At 44.4% G+C, this 15,247-nt stretch overlaps 1 protein-coding gene across 1 annotated transcript in view; it reads right to left on the bottom strand.

Moving 5' to 3' along the window:
• Nucleotides 1-15,247, bottom strand: part of LOC140393279 (alpha-centractin-like) — a 70,463-nt gene that overhangs the window by 32,678 nt on the left and 22,538 nt on the right. Inside the window, 2 exon segments of the mRNA XM_072479576.1 lie at nt 983-1,058; nt 8,022-8,086. Of these exon segments, the coding sequence (XP_072335677.1) occupies nt 983-1,058; nt 8,022-8,086 (141 nt within the window).

Below are 15,247 nucleotides of genomic sequence, written 5' to 3' on the forward strand. Positions count from 1 at the left end.
CCACCTCTGACCCGGTCCTCATAATGGCGGGAGGGGGTGTTAGGTGCCACTAGCCTTTTGAAGGCCTTCGGTGGCCAATTACTGCCCACTTAAGGCTCGCAACCCAACTCCACTGCCGTAATATGCTGGGTAGTAGCAGATGGGCAAGAGTGAAAAGGCAGGAAGGGGAGGCACATTATGCGATGAATAATGAAAGGATAAAGGATCTTTGATGCACTAGGATGCTGGAGTTCAAGCTTTTGTTTCAGTACTTCTTCCATCTAGGCTTGAGATGGTTTTCTATGGCATGGTTATCTACTTTTTTTGCAGATTCAGGAATAGTTCAAGTATACAGCAAAGATATACCATGCACTCACTGGTTTTAGAACAATAAACTAGTTCTTTATTATGGGGTTCTTTGGGTTACGGCGATAGGATGGAAGTGAAGGCTTAAGTGGGTCGGTGCAGACTCGATGGGTCGAATGGCCCCCTTCTGCACTGTTTGTTCTATGTTTACTTCAGCAGTGAGAGTGCGATAGAGGGAAACTGTCCCTTTCACTCCCAAGGTCTAAACACATCTGCTCAGTTCTCTCAGACAGCATCACACAGGAACCAATCACTGACAGTCCGGCAGACCACTGTCCCTGGTCAACCCATTGGTTGCCAGTTCGCCAATCAAACCGACTTCCTTCAAAACGGGTTCCTAAGATTCACTCGGCGCCGAAGAATCTGGCCTCTCCTCTCCAAACATAAAACCTGGGAACACAATGCCCTGACAAGCAGGGTGCTTCAGCTCGAGTCTTCTCCTTAAAGGCATGTCCCAATTATGGGTCCACCGACCAAGAATAATAAAATAAATGGGAACAAAGGAAATAACGGGAATGACTCTTACAATGGTTAATGCTGACCCTTGACACTGGCACTGAGCACTTCGGAAAGCAGAACATTCACCTGAAATTTTAGTGAACGTTACATTTTCAAAACCAGCTGAACAGAAAATTACCTCGGCTTTTGGTCCAATGAAAATATCGCCCTCCAGAGCACCAGCCATAACGCGTACATGCTTGGGCCTTCCCACACTGAAAGAAATATTTTGGAATTACATGGACTGATAAGAGCTTTCATCTTTTGATTCATAGTGTTAGAGTAATACATAAAAGAGAGTATTAAAAAAAACATCTTGTACTTATAAATCCTTTAACCTCATCAAATGTACCAAGGTGCTTCCCAAAGGCATTATAAAAGAAACTATGACACCAAACCACAGAAGACAATATTGTAGCAAATGACTAAAAGCTTGATCAAAAAGGTAGATTGTAAGAAGTGTCTTAAAGGAGGAAAACGAGATAGAAAGATGGAGAGGTTTAGGGAGGAAATCCCAGAGATTAGGGCCTAGGCAGTTGAAGGCACGGCCACCAATGGCAGAGCGATTAAAATTGGAGATGCTCAGCAGACCAGAATTAGAGGAATGCAGATATCTCAAGAGTTGTAGGGCTGGAGGAGATTACACAGAAGGGCCTTGGGAGATTTGAAAACAAGGATGAGCATTTTAAAATCCAGATGTTGTTTACCCACAACATAGTGTAGGCCAACGAACACTGGGTTGATAAGTGAACGTGATATAGTACAAGTTAGGACAGAAGCATCAGGAGTTTGATGACCTCAAGTTTACGGAGGGTAGAATGTGGAAGGCTGGCCATTAGAATAGGCAAGTCTGGAGGCAACAAAGGCATGGATGAGGGTTTCAGCATCAAAAGAGTTGAGGCAGGGCAATGTTACAGAGGTGGAAACAGATGGTCTTAATGATGGCTCGGATATGTGGTTGAAAGCTGATCTCAGAGTCAGATATGATATTGAGGTTGCAAACAGTCTAGTTGAGTTCCCAGACAGTTGCCAGGGAGAGGATGAAACTGGTTGCTAGGGAATGGGTTGTGGTAGGGGATCAAAGACAATGGGCTGGGTTCTCCCGCCCCACCGCTGCAAGATCGCCACAGGCGAGCCACATGCAATAGAGAACTCCATTGACTCCATTGACCAGCGGCGGGATTTTCCGGTCGCTGGGTGGACGCCAGGAGGAAATTGTTACTTATCCAGTCCTAGATGTCGGGCAGTCAGTCTGACAATTTATTGACAGTGGAAGGATCAAGAGAGGCAGTAAAGATGGTGATGTTTTACATCAACCATTTGTGATTAAAAGGTAAAGATGGTGTCATCAGTGCACAAGTGGAAATTGACGATCTCACTTTGTTACACAACTCATGGCACCTTTGTAGCAAGTATTTTTGAACATATAAATCAAAAAAAAAAAGTACACTTAGCTTGAAACATATTTACCTCCATTTAAGGTAACTCATAGAAGTAATTCCGCTCAAAATCTATTTTTAAAAATCCATGACTCTTATCAAAAACATCAACATCACACTGCTTCCATCCCTGTGTTGGAGCAGGAAGTGCAGTCAGAAGGAGAGCTGTCATTTAAACATGTCTTTAAATTCTCCACTGGAGAACCTGAGCAAAGCAAAAGCCAACAGCTATTGCTGATGGAAGTACACTGTTTCTTCCGGTGGACAGACAGTCTTTTGTAAAGTCATTTTTCAAGGAGGACATAATTTGCGAATAGCTGACTTTTAATCACAAATGGTTGATGTAAAGCATTCACTTGACCAAAAACAATAAATTTAGTAACATACTGATGAGTATAGTATTACTACGAGGTTGAATGTATTTTGATGTTCTGTCAGTTCCTACTGTGTTAAATTCCAGCAAAGGACAGTCTTTTCCCTTTCCAACATAACTTCAGTAAATATGCGAGAGCATGGGGGAATGACTGGGCGAGAGTTCAGCAGTGTGTTTTTCATCTGTCTTGTGGTTAGATCTGCAACGTCTGGGCTTTTCATTGAACTTCATACGATACTCATCTTTTTAAGTCTTAATTATAAGGGATATGATTCCACAATTACTTTCATAAAAATGTTTACTTTTAAACTTACGTCTGATCACGCTAAAATTGCAATATTATGTAGAATTTACAGCACAAAACAGGCCATTCAGCCCAACTGATTCATGCCATCTTGCGTGCTCCGCAGAAGCCTCAACTGCCTTCCTGCACCTCATCCAGTCAACATATACTTCTTTTACTTTCTCCCTCATGCTTTTATCTAGCTAACCCATTAAGTCTTTCTATGTTATGCAGTAGCCGGGTGGCAGGTTCCACATTTCAACTTCTCTCTGGGTAAAGACATTTCTCCTGAATTTACTAATTTATTGATTAGTGACTATCTTTTTTTTAGTGGATCCCTAGTTTTGGTCACCCCACAAGTGGGAACACCTTTACATTTATCCTATCAAGCAATTCATATTTTTTAATGCCTCCATTTGATTACCCCTCCGCCGCATTCTTTCTAGAGATGAGACCCCCAACCTTTTCAGTCATTGGCAGTATATTGCCGATATTTCACCGATAGCCCACTATGTGTCGAGTTTCATTCTTTGCCATGCCATAAACATAACTCCAAAGGACACCGATTTCATGTAACTGACAAGAGAATCAGAGGCAAGATGAAGAGAAATATGTATCTGCAGGAAGATGTTCCAGGCTGGAATGCATGTGCCTGAAAAAGTGGTTGAAATAGATTTAATAATAATTTCCAAAAAGGAATTGGAGAAATACTTGAAGGGGAAATGCTTGCAAGGCCGTGGGGAAAGGAACTAATTGGGCAGCCTCCCTCTGTGCTGCATTATCACTGCAGATTAATCTGCTGAGAAGGAGAGCTTCGATCCACTAAAATCTATGGACAGCACACAGTTCCTCTCTGCTTGAGAAGGATGGATCTGTTTGGCGAGTTCATAGATGTGCTCTGCATGGTGGACTGTTTTTTAAAAAAGCGATACATTCCCCACCTAGAGCCTCATAGATGCTTCCAGTGTAGAAATTCATAGTTGCTGTTAATGAGTAATACACTGCAAGTTAAATATCAATATATTATTGATGGTATGTCAGCTGCACATCTGTTGACATAAAGAGCAGTACACACAGGTTCCTGGTCTATTTATGTCAAATTTCTGGCATCCAAATTCCCAACTGAATAACTTCTTATCCTCCGGAGGATCCAAATCCCTCTTCTGTCTGAACCCATTAATTTAAAATAGGCAACATATTTTCAGGCCAAGGTTTAAAGCGCACTGTGGCAAGTTTTCAAACACAGTGTTCGAAGAATGGTCATTTACAGACAGCCATCAGGAAAGAAAAAGACCCTGATCCAGACATTTGATTTTAGAGCACCCGTTTTCTGGATCAAAATCAGGCACTTAAAGTTCCAATATGGCATGTGGCGTACTCATGCTCAATCCATGCCAGGATAGCCCCGAATGTTAAATCTGCCCAGACTAAATTCTCAATGTAAATACAAAATATTCTGCTCTATAGTTGTCAGATACTGTGCAATGAGGCATTAGGGAAGGCTGACAATAGACCTGCACAAAATAGAATCACGTTTTATTTCTATCTGTACTAACATGAATACCAAAATGCCTTCAAAATATAAGTCAAAAAGGACGGCACGGTAGCTCAGTGGTTAGCACTACTGCCTCACGGACCCGGGTTCGATCCTGGCCCCGGATCACTGTCCGAGAGGAGTTTACACATTCTCCCTATGTCTGCGTGAGTCTCACTCCCACAACCCAAAAAATGGTGGCACGGTGACATAGTGGTTAGAGCTGCCTCACAGCTCCAGGGTCCCGTGTTCAACACTTCCTCCCAGTGTCTGCATGGGTTTCCTCCGGGTTTCCTCCCACAGTCCAAAGGTGTGCAGGTTAGGTGGATTGGTCATTCTAAATGGCCCTTAGTGTCCAAAACAATTAGGTGGGGATACTGGGTTGCGGGGATAGGGTGGAGGCATGGGCTTAGGTAGGGTGCTCTTTCCAAGGACCGGTGTAGACTCGATGGCCTGAATGGCCTCCTTCTGCACTATAATGTCTATGAATTTATGAATCTATGCAAAAAAATTAATTGGTAACTCTAAGTTTATTAACAAGAAGAGAAATACAAGCCAAAAACCTATGATTCTAATGCGTAATTTATCAACCATGCTAACTCACTCAGTCCACCCATCATGGGTGGATCTCAGAACTCTGTTGAGATTAAACAGTTCTTAAATATCTATTGATGAATTCACTATTTAATTTCCCTTAATCACTTGTAAAAACAAGCACTGGAATTCAGTCCCACTCCAAACCATTTGGAGGTGTCAATCAAACTGAAATGGCAGGCGTCCCATGGTGATAATGAAATGTTGTGAAATCAATCAGCAGCACTAATCCTGTAATGGTAACCCTCAGGTTTTATCAAGTGTGAACAGAGTGAAATAGCAAGCACTTTTTTTTCTCCAAAAAGCACTGCAGAGTTATTTCAAATAGTTATAGAACAGGAGTTTAGACAGTCTTGACAGTTCCAATGAGCTTGACAGTTCCAATGTGTTTATCCACATTTTACATACATTCATGCCTATTTTTAACAATCATAAATGCCACCTGATCTCCAAAGATGCCCTGGGACCATATCCAAAAGGGTCCCCGACTTCTCCAAAGAATATCCTATCTCTCCAAAGAACATCAGCAGCTTTAGACCTCCTCCTACCAGGTCTAAAGTGAATGTTGGTGTTTTAATCATCCTACCAGCTAAAGTCAAATCAGCCTGAGGCAGCTGCACTTTAAATGTGCAGTTCCCTCGGTGAACCACAGCTGTGGACCTTTGAGCCCGCCCCCATTGCCCATCCCTCGCAAAAATGGTAGGTGTTGTGTTTCGGTGCAAGACTTCTGGATTCAAGCCTCTGCTGCCATTTTCGTAACGACGGCCAGGCTCTCCATCTTTACGAACATTCAGGTCCATGTTTCGGAACGGTTTAATGGCTAATTAGCAGTAAAGGAACAATAACAATCTTTGCCCGTTTCAGTTCAGGGACACCAAGTGTGGCACTTTGGCCAACTGAGTCTCTGTAGGAGTTCAAAGGTGAGTATCTTTATTAACAGAAACTTCAGTTGTTGCAGTACTTTACCACAAAATGAACAGCAATATTAAATTACATTTTAACACCAACATTTCTCATACACACAATGTCTTTTTAAAAATAAATTTAGAGTACCCAATTCATATTTTCCAATTAAAGGGGAAATTCAGCGTGGTCAATCCACCTCGCCTGCACATCTTTGGGTTGTGGGGTCGAGACCCATGCAAACACGGGGAGAATGTGCAAACTCCACACGGACAGTGACCCAGAGCCGGATGACACAGTGTCAAATCAAAGTTCGCAAAGGTAACTTTTCCCAAAAAATATTTTTATTCAAGGCTTTTTACATATATACACAAAACATCAGAACACTTAGAGCTAACCAAATAACCACAGATCCCCAAACTCCCGATACCAACACCCACCACATCCCGCCTCCCCCATTTTAACGCCCTTACCCCCACCCCCCAACCAAACCTTCCCCTTGCTGCCCCCTCAATCTTTGAAGAAATCAATGAACGGTTTCCACCTCTGGGTGAATCCTTCTACCGACCCCCGCAAAGTGAACTTGACCTTCTCCAACCCCAGGAATTCTGCCAGGTCGCTCACCTACACCCCTGCCTTCGTTGGCTCAGAGTCCCACCAACACAACAAAATCCTTCTCCGGGATCAGGTAGGCAAAAGCCACATTGGCCTCCCCCAGGTCTTCCAACACATACACCAAATGTCATCACCACCAGACTCGGTGCCATCCCCACACCCAGAACTTCGGACATATCATCCAAGAATCCCTGACAGAGCCCCTCCGCCTTGGACATGCCCAGAACATGTGGACGTGATTCGCGGGCCCCCCTTGCGCACTGCCCACACATGTCTTCCACCCCCGCAAAGATCCTGCTCATCCTCGCCACCGTCATGTGGGCCTAATGCACCACTTTCAACTGGTTGAGGCTCAACCTCACACACAAAGAGGACGCATTCCCCTCCGCAAGGCCTCCGCCCACGTCCTGGCCGCACCCCAGTTCCCAGCTCCTCATCCCACTTGGGTTTGATCTCCTCCACCAGAGTGCCCTCTCTCTCCAGCAATTCCTCATATCCTCCCCTGCCCTATATCGTCCTCTGACAACAGCTTATCCTGAAACACCGGAGGTGGCAGCCCCGGGAAGGACGGCACCTCTGTCCTCACAAAATCCCTCACCTGTACACACCTAATGTCTTTGGCCTGCTCGTACAATTCCTCCATCTCCTCCAGCCCAGTGAATTTGCCCTCTATAAACAAGTCCCTAAAATACTTGATCCCCACCTGCCGCCACCCCAGGAACCTTGCAACCAGCCCCGCCGGCACAAACCACTGGTTGTCGCATATCGGTACCCACAACAACATGCCCTCCAGCCCAAAATTTTACCTGCACTGACCCCACACCCTTAATGCCACCACCACCACTGGACTCACAGAATTCCTGGTCAGCGAGAACGTAAGAGTGCCAACAACTGAGCCCTCAAACCCATTCCTCTACATAAGACCGCCTCCATCCGCTCTAAGACTGACCTCACAAAGTAAACTTATAACTACAGTTCTTATTGCATGTGATATTGTAACTATGTTATTGCTACAAAATGTTGTAAAGCTTAATGCTGAGCTGTTTAAGAATCAGGTTCTGGGGATTTCCCAAGATTGGCAATAGAAATGGCAATTGGAGGGCAGCACGGTGGCACAGTGGTTAGCATTGCTGCCTCACGGCACCGAGGTCCCAGGTTCAATCTCGGCTCTGGGTCTCTGTCCGTGTGGAGTTTGCACATTCTCCCCATGTTCGCATGGGTTTCGCCCCCACAACCTAAAAGATGTGTAGGGTAGGTGGATTGACCACGCTAAATTGCCCCTTAATTGGAAAAGAATAGTTGGGTACTCAAAATTGAAAAAAAAAAAATGGCAATTGGCTTCTGAAATGTGGCTTCTGCCTATATATTCTACAATGTTCATACTTGTAAGTCATATGATTCCAGTATAAATATATTTTGTTAAAAAAAGGTACTTACTAATTAGGGAAGCAGTACTTTGGAATCTGATCACCTGCAAAACCAGCTTTTACAACACCGGAACCCTGGAACAAAAATGTAAACATGGATGAATATGAACATCTCGACTTCATACTTTGCTTTGCAAATTTTCAATCCACGTGGTCTCTGCAATTACTGGTATCTCTGCAGGGACCTCCTGCAATTACTGCCAAATGATCTCAGCGGTTTTATCCTAATCTCTAAAAGACAGCGTCAGCTTTTCAATGGAAAATGTGTCACCATTGCAGACTGTTTTATTTCTGTTGCTGCTTAATAAATAATATGCAATTGATATAGCAAATGCAGAAGAATATAGCATACAGAATTCTCCAGACACTGGGCTTGTGGTTTTCTGGTTCTCCCACAGATCGCAGCTTGAAACCCTGCTCTCTAACACAAAATCAACAATGTTCATTAAAACAGCAGTACTGGGGGATTTTCCAATTTACCACTTGCAATTCAATCAAAATTGTTTTTTAAAATTTAATCATTCATGAGTTGCGGGCGTCGCTGACAAAGCATTCATTGCCTTTGAAAAAGGGACAGTGCTGAGCTGCTTTCTTCAACCGCTGCAGTCCATACTTGTGTTAGGATTTTAATAGCAGTGACGATGAAGGAAGAGCAATATATTTTAATAATAATGATCTTTATTAGTGTCACAAACAGGTTTACATTAACACTGCAATAAAGTTACTGTAAGAAATACCCTAGTCGCCACATTCCGGCGCCTGTTCGGGTACACTGAGGGAGAATTCAGAATGTCCAAATCACCTTCTAAGATGGGATGATGTGTGACTTGGAATGGAAATGGGAGGTGGTGGTGTTCCCATGTAGTTGCTGGCATTGTCCTTCAAAGTGGTAGATATTGCGAGTTTGAGAGGCGTTTCATGCTTAAATAGCTCTAATTACATCTTACCCTGCATTTTATTTTTTAAATGTCTTTACATTTTTCCAATTAAGGGCAATTTAGCGTGGCCAATCCACCTACCCGGCACATCTTTGGATTGTGGGGGTGAGACCCACGGGGAGAATGTGCAAACTCCAACACGGACAGTGACCAGGGGCCGGGATCGAACCCGGGTCCTTGGCACCATGAGGCCCTACTACCCTGCATTTTTGGACACAGTTTTACCACTGGAGATATTTAATTTATTCAGACCAATACCATATAGCAAAAATCACATTTAAAAAAAAAAAAAAAATTGATTCTCCTTTTTCACATTTTCATTCAAATTTAAACCTACCAACAATTAACAATAACAAATACAATGTCAAACCCCTGGTCAACAATCCCCTCCTCCCCCCAACAAAAATCACATTTAACCGAACCATTTGCATGTTCCACTTTGTACTTTAAAAAAAATTTAGAGTACCCAATTATTTTTTTCCAATTAACGGGCAATTTAACGTGGCCAAGGGGTTGTGAAGTGAGACCCACAAAGTCACAGGGAGTACTTTCTACTTCTTGTATGATATTCTTAATGCAGCACATCAAATTGCTCCCATCAGCTGACAAAGCTGCACTACCAGTGGATCAAGCTGGTGTCATGTCGCTTATAAAGTTCCTTCAAAATGCAGCTCTAGTTTAAATCGGCAGCTGTACCTCTGGTACCTCTTTGCCATAGTTCAAGTGGGCAGAGTATGAATATCTCACTCACCCAATATTAAGGAACACTGAAAAATCCTCGTCACAGCTGTAGCTATCTGGGATGGCCACGTTCAGATTACAAAATGGACACTTTGCAAAGAATGCAGGGAAAATTGGACAATACCGAGAAAGTAAGCAGGTGCAAGGTTTGTCTGTTGATTGGAGCTATAGCTCCCAGCCAAGACCGAGACTGCAGAACCATCTACATACTAATGAGCCATCTCCGGGGACAAAAGGGTAACATTTAGGTAAACAATGCTAAGACAGACACCCCGGCGCCAGAGGAGACTAAAACAAAGCAGACCAACGGCCACCTAGGACACGCCCAGCAATCAGGGAACCCACTCTCTATTGGAGGAAAATCGATAAGAACGATTGGGAAATGGCCCAATTAATTGGGGCCAAGTTCAAGGCCCGCCCAAAAGCGCGTGAAGCCCTTTCGAGTAAAGAAAGGACACCCCAAGAGAGAATCGCTCTCTTGGTCTTGGCTCTCAGCGAGGAGAGACATGCCAAAGCTGCTCCAGACCAAGTAAGTTCCAAGTCAACGCACGCTACGAGATAGACGCTCCCAGTTGCTATCCTGTAAACAGCTCCACCCAGCAGCCTCAAAACCGAGCAACGGCCATTGTTCCTCTGACTGAGTGGGCACCCGAAGCTAAGTATAGGTTTTTGTATAGCGATAGTTTAGTCTGTAGAGTTTTATGCATGAGTATATTTGACTATGTGTGTAAATAAATGAGCATTGATTTTGAACTTACTAACTGGTGTATTGAGTCTTTGATCAGTATTCGGTTTGAACCTTGTGGCGGTATCGAAAGATACCTGCCGACTCTTGAGCAAACGCAATTAAACAGAGCCAAATTAAGAGAGAACACAATTAGCAACACAACACTGCTGCTTTTGCTTAAGCCATAAGTGTTCATGAAAAGGCACTGACTTTGATTCTCTGTTCCTTCTCGCCGGCGGTCCTGCTACAGTGAATGGAGATATGGCTGAGCGCCCAATTCTCCGTTCTCGCTGGTAGCGGTAGCGAGCCGGACTCGCAACGGAGAATCCTGCCCATTATATTTTTTTGCAGGAATTACAGGAAAAGAAATAAACTGTGGGATTGTAAGAGCAAGTCAATGATTCAATAAGATTCCATAATAAACCACATGCAGATAACATTTTGAGCTGTATGACATTATGGGGAAGTATTAATGGCTATGGTTCCAGTGCTACCGGTGGTTGTGATGATTTAATTTGATGAGAGTAACACATTGTATAGTTTAATTTATTTTCTGTGCTATATTTAAGCACATTAATTAGCACAGGTTAACAACTGCACTAAAATAGTGCAAACAATGTGTTAACCAGTGCACTAAAAATAGGAAACTAAACCTACAGAGGAAATTCAAAGAGTGGATCTCAGAACATTAAAATGCAATGGCTTTAGTAGAATTTTTCCTAAATCATATTGATATACTAGGCAAACGACAGCAGTTTTTAGACTTAAAAAGTATTTTGATTGTTTTCTTTTTAAATGGCTGACATCAACTGATGAGAGGATGTTTTCTATTATGATGTCCTTCTTTAAAATAAAACAATGAGGGGTATTTTCCGCTGTGTGTTTCTCGGCAGCATCTTCTGGTCCCGCCGCTCTCAATGGGATTTCCCATTGGCTCCATCCCCAGCCACTGGGAAACCAACGGTGAGGGTTTACCGTCAGTGGGACTGGAAGATCCCACTGGCGAGAATGGCCTGAAAATCCCCTCCACCCCAATATGTTTCTCAAATGTTCAGTTGAACTGCTCAGAATCCTTACACTGAAGATTGGGCGGGATTCTCGGTCGACAAAAGCGTGTTTCTCGGCCACTCACCGTTCACTGGCAGCGGGATTCTGTCTTCCCGCCGCTCGTCAATGGGATTTCCCATTGTAACCACCCCATACTGCCGCGAAATCCACTGGCGGGGGTTCGCTGCCAGCGGGAAAATTGAGTCATAATGACCGGAGAAATCCGGCCAATGAAATGTATTGTGCAGCATACTTCGAAAATTGTCTTCAACACTCGAAATCATCCGGAGTAGAAAATTCTTTATCTTAATCACCCTGTGCAAATTATTCCAAAGTATGCCCATCATTCAGGTATATCATGTATGAATAGATAAAAGAGGCAGAAAATTCCAGCAAAGTTCAAAGGTGCACTTGAGCAGACCAAGTTAAAGTCCAGTTTTGGGCATGTTTTGTGGATGAGATCCTGTTCCCCCAAGGGGGTTGGAGAACCAGCAGCAGGGTGAACAATGCCGCCTGGGAGGCAGTGCAATGGTTGTCAGTGTGGGCAGCATGACAAGGAGGACGATGGTCCTGTGGGCTGCAGTGACATTCATGGCCAACAGGAATTGGTGTCCTCCTCCTCCACGGGGTGCCATGTCCTCAAGGACATGACACAGGTGCCACACTATCCCTCTGCCGAGACAGAGTGTCCATCAGCTCATGGAATGACAACAATGCCTGCACTCCTTGGGACATCGCCGGCCTCCCCTTGTGGCTCCCTCCTCAGCCTGATGGGCAGCTGGGTCTTCAGAGGGTTCGGCAGCCCCCTGCACATGGGGTGCTGCCTCCAGCCTGCGTCGTCACTGCTACATTCTACAGTGTCTGCCCATCTCGGCTATCGCAAGCACAGCAAGAGCAGCCTCTGCGGAATCTACACCTGCAAAGTTTTATACGGGAGGAAGTGGAGAAGGAGAGAGAGAGACTGGCAATCAGTCAGGGCTTCCATCCAGGCACCCTGAAATTCCCACAAGCCTCTACCTTACCATGACTGTCCCACCTTCTCTCAAGAGTGCCATCCACCGTGTCAGTTGTGCTGGCAAATCTCACCCTGCACACTCAACCCCGGACAGATCAGGAATCCCTATACCTCGGAGCTCTGCCGGGAACATTAGGGAGGCTGTGCTGAGCTGCCCTCCGCTCATCCAGACATTTACCCTTTGGCCGCGAGAGGATCCTCAGTGGCGAAGCTCTGTTTGATTGTTGGCAGCTGCCTCTGTGATGCTGCTGCTTCTAGAGTACTGGCACAATGCTCAGGCATCAGAGTTTGCTGGACATGCAGTGCATTAATCATGCTCTGAGACATGGCACCTTCGAGGAAGAACTTGAGAGTTGAGAATATTTTTGTTTATTAAACGGTCAACAATAACAAAGATTTGAAAATCAACTATGCAACTTTCGACATATCTCACTAATCATTAACCAATAAGGAAACCTCACCGTACATATTTGTACCGTACAAAGCTATATCAGCTCATTTTCACACAAAAAAACACATGGTATCACCACTTGTAGGTTCCTCAACAGAAATGGAAGATAAGCCTGAGAATGTATTATCATATCTGGAACTTTGTCATAGAAATGATCTGTCTATCAATGTGTTACTTGTTCCGTCCAGGAGCCGCAGCTGTGCACATGCCGATTCACCGGAACCAAATCCTGGTATCCACATATTCCACTGGTGCAAGGTGCAGTTGAACTTCCTTGACTTCTAGCATGTTTAATCCGTGGTGACATGCCAGTTACATGCATCACTCACCACACCAGTAACAAAAGCATCAGCAATCTGCGAAAGCATTTCTTCATCAGGTGGCCATTAGGATCAATGTCACGCACCAGGTCCCGCAGTCTTCCGTTGCTTCAAACCGGATTGTCTTCTGGTCTCATACATCCCCCTGAGCTCGGTATTCCAGGACCCAGGTATTTTCGAAAAAATTGTCCTTTCGGGCTACAGAAAAGGAAGGAAACAGCAACAGCAGCCTCCAGGCATTTGCAGCCACCAACAGGAGCAAGCAACAAACACAACTTGCAGACGTGAAGTGCTCTCACAACTAACAAGGCTAATTTGTCCTTTGCAGTAGCCTTAGTTGTGAAATGTACTTTCTGGAGAAGCTGCAATATGCCTCTGTCCTAGAAGGGTTTGGTAGGACAGACAGGCTGAGTCTGTGGTTGCCCTGTTATGGGTCTCCACAATATTTAAAAGATGGCTTGATAGCCTCAGAGATGCAACCCCGCCCCCCCACAAGGGCCATCCCCTGACCTGGAAAGCTTCAGCTCCCCCATGCCCCGCTGGAAAATGGAGTGGGCTACTCATCTCCTCATTTCCCCTCAGTAGCCATTGCGCCAGCTTCATGCTTTTAAAAAGGAGTACTAAACGACGCACGCGTGACCTCTGCGAGGGAATTGGGTCATTCCCGGAAGGCAGCCGCATTCGACTTCAATCTCGTTAATGGGATTCAAATAAATGCAAATAATGGTTGCCTTCTTCCACTACTTACCCGCAGCCCCGATTCGCACTGGGCGCAACGTGGTCGCTATATGAACCCTGATTTGCTCATAATGGTTGCTAGTTTGCTGTTCTTGGTCAGGCGTCAGGAAAGTCAATGCTAAAATACAATTTTGGGATTCAGATACCATGTATCAAATAATAAATACTTTGCCTTTTGCAGTGAATGGTATTGTTTGTACTTTGCTCAATCTGGATGGTTTTATATCTACATCCCACCAGGTATCAGTATTAATGTTTCTTTCTTTGCCTTTCAACTTTCAAAGAAAGAAAAGAAAGGTACAGGGCAGGAACAGGCCCTTCAGTCCTCCAAGCCTGGGCCGGTCATGCTACCTGTCTAACCTAAAACCTTTTACACTTCTGGGGTCCGTATCCCTCTATACCCATGCTATTCGTGCATTTGTCAAGGCATCCATTAAACGTCATAAAAAAAAGACTTCCCTCGCACATCTCCTCTAAACATTGCCCCTTGCACATTAAACCTATGTCTCCTAGTAATTCCACCTTGGCATTTTGAAATGATTCAAAACCAGTGCTGGTTAGTTACTTCTTCTCTTGATTGTTTAGATTCCCCTGTGACATATTAATCAAAAGAACTGAACGGTGACGATATGCAAATAAGGCTCCTGGTTTAGGCCACAGTCAGCTCCACAAACCCTGTACATCCAGACTCACTGCTTGTTTCCTAGACATTGGCTGAGAGCAGGCGTTAACCAACTTGGGATTCCTTTTGTGCTCGTGTGGATACAAGAATAACGCATGCTCCAGCATTTACCAGTACAAATGCAGCGCAAAAGAGTCACCTTCATTCTAATTACTTTTAAAGATGAATCATTTCAACATTTGTTAGCAAAAAAAAATAATGGAGGCTTATTTTTGAAAGTTCATGATATTGACGTCCAGTGGTTCACCAGAGTCTCCAGGTAGCCTGTAGGCATGTCCAAAATTCAACTGACTGCCACGCAATGCCACGGTTGAGGCCATAGAAGAGAATAGGCCAGAAATCTAGCATAGTGGGCTAAACAGCTGGCTTGTAATGCAGAACAATGCCAGCAGTGCGGGTTCAATTCCCGTACCGGCCTCCCCGAACAGGCGCCAGAATGTGGAGACTAGGGGCTTTTCACATTAACTTCATTGAAGCCTACTTGTGTCAATAAGCGATTATTCTTATTAAATCTCATCCCCATTACTTGCATGGTACTACATAACCAGACCACTCCTACATGTGCAGCACAAACCGC

This window comes from Scyliorhinus torazame, chromosome 16, assembly GCF_047496885.1.
Source record: "Scyliorhinus torazame isolate Kashiwa2021f chromosome 16, sScyTor2.1, whole genome shotgun sequence".
Taxonomy (NCBI): Eukaryota; Metazoa; Chordata; class Chondrichthyes; order Carcharhiniformes; family Scyliorhinidae; genus Scyliorhinus; species Scyliorhinus torazame.